This window comes from Pterocles gutturalis, unplaced genomic scaffold (genome assembly GCF_000699245.1).
Source record: "Pterocles gutturalis isolate BGI_N339 unplaced genomic scaffold, ASM69924v1 scaffold3404, whole genome shotgun sequence".
In the NCBI taxonomy this organism is placed as follows: Eukaryota; Metazoa; Chordata; class Aves; order Pterocliformes; family Pteroclidae; genus Pterocles; species Pterocles gutturalis.
In genome coordinates, this window is record NW_010130328.1 from 18,019 (window position 1) to 26,131 (window position 8,113).

The 8,113-nt window shown below is 38.4% G+C and overlaps 1 protein-coding gene across 1 annotated transcript in view; it reads right to left on the reverse strand.

The window, feature by feature from the left end:
* GXYLT2 (glucoside xylosyltransferase 2) overlaps positions 1 to 7,874 on the reverse strand; it is a 13,687-nt gene extending 5,813 nt beyond the window's left edge. The window contains exons 1-3 of the mRNA XM_010080174.1: positions 7,691 to 7,874; positions 7,258 to 7,389; positions 273 to 524 (exon numbers count right to left, since the gene is read on the reverse strand). Coding sequence (XP_010078476.1) covers positions 273 to 524; positions 7,258 to 7,389; positions 7,691 to 7,831 — 525 coding nt within the window. The 5' untranslated portion in view covers positions 7,832 to 7,874. The remainder of the gene's footprint in view (positions 1 to 272; positions 525 to 7,257; positions 7,390 to 7,690) is intronic.
* Between the last annotated feature and the right edge of the window lie 239 nt (positions 7,875 to 8,113).

Sequence of the window (8,113 nt, forward strand, 5' to 3'; positions counted from 1 at the left end):
ACACAAAGGGGAAAAATAAATTGTTGAAGAAGCCGCTTTTACTACTGCTAACAGACTGCTTCATCTGGAAGTTCTCAGTGCTCCAGCCTCTTCAGGAAGTTTCACTTGTTTTAATAACAATTTTCACTATAATTGCTGTTAGTATCCAAATACATAGTCTATATTTTTCAGATTCTTTATAATACTATAAAATTATATAAATTTTGTAAGTTTTACAAGATGGGAAAAATACACAAATCATTAGTTTCTGCAACAGCTGTATTTCTTCTCACCTTGAACTGAGTGTTGCGTATCCGTGTTAAATTCATTAGCATCACTCCAGAATTGACTCCAGTTGTCCCATAATAAGGGTGACGCGCAAATCGACTATACCAGCCAATCTTTGGTATTTCATGCTCTGGGGCCATAGCAGCTAGCTGTGTTGAGTTGAACTCTTTCAGGATGTGCCAGATGTCATCGATGGGCCTCAGGAAGAGAACATCAGTGTCCACATAAAGGAGAGAATCCACATCCTTTAAAATTACCTTTTGGGTTTGCACAGCAAGGAGAGGAAGAGTTGAAAAAGAAACCAAACAGACAACAAAAAGCATTATTATTGGCAAAAGGTATTTTTATTTTATATTGATAATTTGAAAGAGGTTATTGATGTATCAGCTAAATGTAATCACACACAGGAACAACAGTTATCAGATTATTGGCTTGCTGTTTGTTGTTGTGTTTTGGGTTTTTTTTCCAAACTGCACAGCAAAACAGCTAACAGACCAGGAGACCACACAAGTTGGATTCTAATCTTCATTTGAAACAGTAATCCGCTAAGCTCTCAAAAAACCCCTGCAAGTATCAGTTCAGAAACTAAAAGCAAAGAATATACATTTACATAGCTTTGTTAGTTCTTTTAAAGATCTATAAGTGGTATTGTTGTAAAAAAAAAATTAACCATCTGTAGTAAACATAATTTTTGCACACTGTATAGCAGGGATTCTGAAAGAATTACTACTGAAAATGATATTATTATATAGTATCTTATGAATCTGCTCCTCTGTGTGTGTATGAAAGATGCTTTCACAATCTGTCACAAAAGCTAATTTGGATTCTGATCCTGCAGTTGGGCTGGTTAGCACATATCTTGACAAAATATACAGCTTCCTCCATAGACAGAGAGGGTGAGCTAGTATAACAGAGAACTTTTCATCTCCATTTGGTATGTTTTCTGATGCCTTTCTAATGACTGTTTTTCCTATTACAACCTTGTGCTCTTAGGAGACTTACGTTCAGTATTAATATATACAAGTGTTTCATGTTCCTTAAGAAAACCCTATCAATCACAAAAATGTGTGTGCATCCTCCTGAAGAACAAAATTTGCTTGGTAAAGAGAAATGTCATATTAAAACTTATCAGGTCAGATTCTGACCTCTGTTATTGGACTCTATATCAGGAGTAACCACAGTAAAGTTAGTCAAGTCAGAAAGGTGTAAACTGTAAATTAGATCCAGGATATTTAATCTATTCTTGTTGACAATGTTCCCCCTTGTGGCTATCCAAATCCTTACATGCTCATTCATTAATTTTAGTAGGGCAAATTATATAGTACTTCAACAGCCCCCTTGGTGTTTGCACCAGCTATTTGTAAGGTTGTTTGTTAAGTAATAAATATCATTAGCTAAAGTTGACCATCAGTTCCAACTGCATTTTTGTTGCTCTTCTTCGTTATTTGCTAAAACTGTCCAAAAATTCCTGAAGGACTGAAATTTTCTTGCTTTGGTCTCAGCCAGAAGCCCTATTTCTCCTTCTCTCTTTCTCTTAAAAGCAAATCCAAAAGGCTATTGATTTTTACCATGTCGTGGAACAGAACAATCACTCTCTCATCCAATTGCAATTATACTAATGACAAACTCTCCTATTTATGCAGGTAACAATAAGTCCCACTAAAGAAATTGAATTTTACATAATTTGAAATGTATTGTGACTGAAGATTACCTGTGAAATAGAATGAACATCAGTAAAATTTTAAACAAGTGGGAGGAAAAAATTACCTTTAAGCATGCTCAACAGGTATCCACTAAGATGCCAAATCCATGAGTACGGACTTAAATGAGATTTTTCACCTGACTGAACACTTGGGGATTCAGACTAACATTTAGCCAAGTTCAACAAATCCCTGACCTGTATTTCTGACACAATAACTACGTGTTATTCCTACACAGCAGGACAAACAGGAGAAGGCAAGTGTCGCTACATTTTAAACAAAAGTTCTGCTTACAAGAAACTCCATGTAGACAAGTCCAACACAATCCTGTCCAACAACACCATCCAGCTGTGCTGGATGGAAGGTTATAGCAATACACCATTTTCCCATGAAAAATACAAAACAGCATATGAAGATATCAATAAAGGAGTGACGCAAATGGTTCAATAACACAGTAAGAGCTCAGAGGTAAATATTTTCAAACTTTTAAGTATGCCAGGTATAAAAAGACAGTTACTTTAAGAGTAAGTCACAGAAGACAGTTGAAAAAAAGAAAAGGTTTTTCAGCTTAAGGGTATCTTGGATATTATTCTGTAGCACCTAGAAGCCCTAAGTCATAGAGACCTACTATATGAACTCACAAAATTAAAATATATTAAAAAAAGGAATTCACCCCAAAATTTAGTCTTAGGAGATAACACATGAACACAGAGAGAGCAGAAACTACTAGACTTTGCCTGAGGGATCCACAGCACACTATATACCACATAAGATGTTTTTAAGGGTGCCCTGGTAGAGAGACAGAGACAAGTTCAGGCACCTTCCAGCAGAGGGTTAAGGGGGAAGTTTAATGGATGCATGTAGACACTCCTCTCAAGCAGAAGTCACAGTCTGGGCACTGCTTCTTCCAGAAGAAAATTGTTCTTTCAGCAACCTTAAACATAACACAAATTTAAGCCTGTGGAAGTCAATGGACTTTAATCATTTTCCTATATATAAATGGATTCAAGCAGGTTTTTCAGTTCTTTGTGAAGGAGGTGCCTAGCAGCATTTGACCCCACACTTTCCACCTTGTATTCCTCCACGGAGGATTCACACGCTGTCCTTTCTGGTTTGTGTAAAGTTCTTCCCTCTCCTGTGTCCGAGGTGTTGCCCTGCAGTGACAGCCAACAGGCTAAAAGAAAAGCTATGCTACTTCCTTTAAGCCCTTCACGCTTCCCCCTGTCACATGTGAAATGTTAAGACTTACTTAAAACCTACACATGTCAGTTTGAATTGATCACATCCCCTTCTGGCTGTGCGTTTAACTTCGCCTTCGGTAGGGGAATTTAATTTCAGAAATTGTGGCTGTAAGAGTTCCTTGCATAGCTCCCGGGATGTCAGTGGAGTTACACTGGGAATAAATTTCATTTAAATAACTCTGGCATTCCCAATGTCCCATAGCTTTTGGGTAGCTCTGTTCCCAAACTAAACAGAGTTTTCAAAAAATATTTTAGGCTTTACACAGCCCTTAAAACATTATTCACCTTTTACTTATTCAAAAGCATACAAGAGGAGATTATGTATTTTTGACTGATTTCAATGTCAAAAGCAGTTGAGCACCACAAAGTGAGCCTGTGGCACAAGAGACCTTGCTCCAGCTTGCTCTGCCTGAACCAGACACTGCGTAGCTAGGGCTGCCAGCATACCCAGCCTGCCAGGAGGGCTGACCAGAGGGACGTGTCTGCAGGTTACAAATGACATGCATCTGACCCGGAGCATAAGCATGGCAAGACTGTGCCTGGCAGCCTGAGTTCACGCTTGCTAGCACAAACCACATAGACATACCCGACAGACTGTGATTTTTTAAATGCATGGTCAGGGATACGGCTTGTCTTCTTCCTTGCTCTATAGGCGCTTACAGCTTAAAAGAAGTGTGATTTTTTTGCAGCTATATAGAGTATTAGTGAATCTGTCAACAAGTTCTGCACAGAACTGGCTATATTTAGCCTGACATGTCACTTAAATACTCAATTATATGCAATTTTATTTCACAACTTCTGTCTCCATAGATTCTCCCCATGTTAGCAAGGTTGGCAAGTAATAACCCACTACTGTGTAAACACATATTGGTGTATTGTGAAGCTGTGCTGCCTAATGGTTTGCATCAGCTAGCATGGCAGTTTATCAGAGCTTTATCCAAAATTAGGGACAAATCACAAATCCTGATGCTAATGTAGCAGTACTATGAAGTTCAGTTACTAAACTTAATTGTAGTAAGCAATTAACGCAAGTTACAGAGACAGAGACTTTTGTCTAGATAAGGTCCTGGCATCTATTCCCAGCGCTGCCACTGATCCACTGGGCTGGATACTTCAGTGTACTCAAGAGGACACCTATAATACAGGGATGTTGCTAATCTACCTTAAAAGCTCTTAGGCAGATTAAGAGTTTTGAGAAGGGTTCTAAATGTTAGTTACTATTACAACTAAAATAATCCAAAAATCCCTTAAGCATTTCATGATACTTTAGCTGATTGTTTTGGTAGCTCCGAAGCAGCAACAGAGACAGCTGTGAGCCAGCTCTGTGCTGCACAACATTCATGAGACCAGAAAACAGTTTTTCACCTGGTGTCTTAACATCCATGCTAGTATTACGAAATAGCGTCAAGTGATTGCTGAGAGCATTATCCCCCTAGGTTATTTTTAGAGCTTCATTTTGTACTCATGTTAAGATCCACGTCTTCCTTATTCTGTCTTTGCAAATCCCATTGATGGTTTTATTGTAGTAGATTGCAGCAGGAGATTTAGACTTGTAAGATTACATGGAGGCTCAATCTACTTTCCCTGCACATAAAACTGCAAACGTGATCAGATGTCACACAATGCCTCTACAAAATGCAGGATGCTGTATGATCTTCCTTAATATATTAGAAACCCAAGTAGTTTCAACAAGTTGGGAATGTGTACATCAACCTGTTATCCAGGATGAAACAGTTCATTACTACAACCCCAGACCTCTAGTTTTATCAGTGAGTAAAACCATTGAAAGATTCTTACTCAATTTTCCCTTAACACATTCCTCAGACCCTCCTGTGCACTTTCACATGCCTGCTGGTGCTGCAGAAGAGAGATTTCTTCCGCAGGAGAGGCACTTGTGAATCAAAGACTCGCATTCCACTCCGGCTTAGCATTATCAGGAGCAAGACAATTTGCACAACTGAGAGCTAAAACAGCTGATAAACTCAACTACTGCTCTCCTGGGGTCCTCCCTAAATCCAGTCACATTTTATGCTGCTGCAGGGGAAAGGGCTTAGTACAGGGAAGGATAAGAAAAAAAGGATACTGACATCCTGCTGGTATTTATTTAAAATACAAATCAAAATAGTTCTCTAAACAATAATACTAGAAACCCTCTGCTCCCGCTATGTGAGACTGGATTTCTACAGCATTGCCTCGTTCAAATGGGATATCAGTTGTTGACCTAGTTGTCAAGTACCAAAAAAAAATTAATGGTGGCTGAAATTACCCAGAAACAGCCTGCAAACCTGAGTACCAAAAGTCCAACTGGACACTTTCTACCTCAACTATTACTAGAACTTGTTTTCTGTATTATATCCGTATCATCTCAGTGTCAGCTGCAACTACTCTCGGACAACTCCTCCTATTGAAAGCCATAAACCTCAGCCTGACCACACACAACATTTTGCAACTGCCCCGAGAGAAACAAGACATTTACAGTTCAGGCTGCCTCCTATTTTGCTAAGACAACATGCAACAGTCTGATATTCCTTACAAGAAGTTGCTGAAGTTCAGAGTTCTCCAGTAACACGTGAATGGCAAAAAAGGAACGAAAAAAGCACTGCCCAGCCTAAAGGAATCAGCATGAATACATAACACTGTTTTGTCATCAGAAGGATGATGACAAATAAAAGTGAAACTGTTTCTGTAATGAGAGTCTACCAAAATGACAAAAACCACCACAGAAACAGAAAGAACAGGGAATTGTGTTTACCCAGTGAAAACAATTCCATCTGAGTACATCCTTACAAACAATCTGTATTGAACAAGCTAACACTTAGGGATTATTTTCCAGGTGATATAAATATTTACTCAAAGAAGAAAGGATCCCTGCTGAAGTTGGAGTTACTTTCAGCCCATCTGGCCTTTGTGCATTTGATAGTCTATCCCTACATGGCAGATAAACAGAACTGCTGACAGCACATATTTTCTCACATATGTATTCACAGTCTACATATCTGGACGTGCAGCTGTCTCCTGATTGTTTCCATCTGAGAAAGTAAAGATTTCTTTGTCCTCCTCCCATTTCTCATAAGACAGCAATGAAGAAATCTGGATCATGTGAGTAGCATGTCACTGTATTGGAGTCACCCCAATCAACAGCAATGCACAAGATGTTTTTGATAAATGTTCTCAATTCCACTGAAATTGCTTTATGCAAAGGTTCTGCATATGCAAAACTGTTATCAACATCTTCTTTCTCTCCAGCAACCTTAAGTATTTTCCAAGTTTATGAGACACTGTAAGTATTATGCAGTAAAGAATACAAAGTTTGAGTGAACTTGGAGATCCAAGGATACACAGGGCTCTTGCATGAAATCCTACTTTGAGCACACTGGAATTATTACCCTAAGGGCAAACCTGACAGTCTTGGAAAAAGAAATAAACTCAAGGAAAAGGGATTGCTGAAAGCATCAGTATAAGCGCTAACATACGGAAAGGGAGATAGTGGGTAAAGAGGACATGATGGCTGCACGCTGAAAAGAATGTTATTTATGGAAGGCATGCAGCATCTACCCTGAAAGCATCTGCCCTGAGAGAGCTCTCGCATCGAGTCTTAAGAGTTGGAGAGGCTAATGGAACTAGAGACAAATAAGAAACACACATTCTTTCTTAGCAGGCGAAAAAGCGAGGCTGGATTTCTGTTTTGTTTTTTTTTTTTTTTTTTAAGTGGCTAAAGCACAGATTAAAATATCTTTAAGCAGATGTTTCAGCCTGAAAATGGGTTTAATATTACACCAGCAAAGTTTCGTTTTTGTGGAATTAACCTTTTCCTGAAGCAACCTACTCAGAAATCCAAAAATGCCTTACCGGAAGAAAAAGGCGCTGGGCAGCACATGGTTTGAATAACTTTTTCCATTCCTGAGCATTTCCTACTGACACAGACTAAAATATCTTTAAGCAGATGTTTCAGCCTGAAAATGGGTTTAATATTACACCAGCAAAGTTTCGTTTTTGTGGAATTAACCTTTTCCTGAAGCAACCTACTCAGAAATCCAAAAATGCCTTACCGGAAGAAAAAGGCGCTGGGCAGCACATGGTTTGAATAACTTTTTCCATTCCTGAGCATTTCCTACTGAGAACGTTATTGGGTAAATGTTGAATTCAAACTTCTTTGTGTATGAGGAAGGCCATTCCTTTAACTGAAAGACATGGGGGGGAGGAATTAGACAGTATATGTTATATAGTTTAAAAAAAATGCATGCATAAGGAATTTATAAACTGCATGCAGTAAAAAAGCGCTTAGTTGCTACTCGTTGATGTGAATATAATTTTCTATATGTTATATAGTTTAAAAAAAAATGCATGCATAAAGAATTTATAAACTGCGTACAGTAAAAAAGCACTTGGTTGCTACTCGTTGATGTGAATATAATTTTTCTCAAAGATTTGTGATTTATAACGATCTCATTTCTTTATTTACCAAATGACAAAGAAACTCACCTTCTTCTCAAATTCAGGCTTAAGGGAATCCTCAGCAAAAATGTGAAAACAGAGCCTCCTGTTGCTAAAGAGAACTGCTGATTTCAGCATGATTAGCGTCTCTTCCAGCCGGTCCCCACATGCCACAACTGCCAGATGCATGCATTGCAAAGATGAAGGCTCTTTTGAATGTTTCTGTTCTCCAGGCTTCCTGAAAATGTAAAAACAGTCATATAAAAAATACTGAGGTAAACATGAAGAGAATCCCACATTAACAGATATCAGGGTTTTTTCTTCCCCTTCATTTTGTAAGGGATCAGGAGGTTTCTTCTGATTAGATATCCACAGAACGTGCAAGTGGCATGCCAATTTTTGTCAATACTACTGTTAAAATTACAACACAAATAATTATGCTATTTTTAGAAATTTTCTGGTCATTTCTAC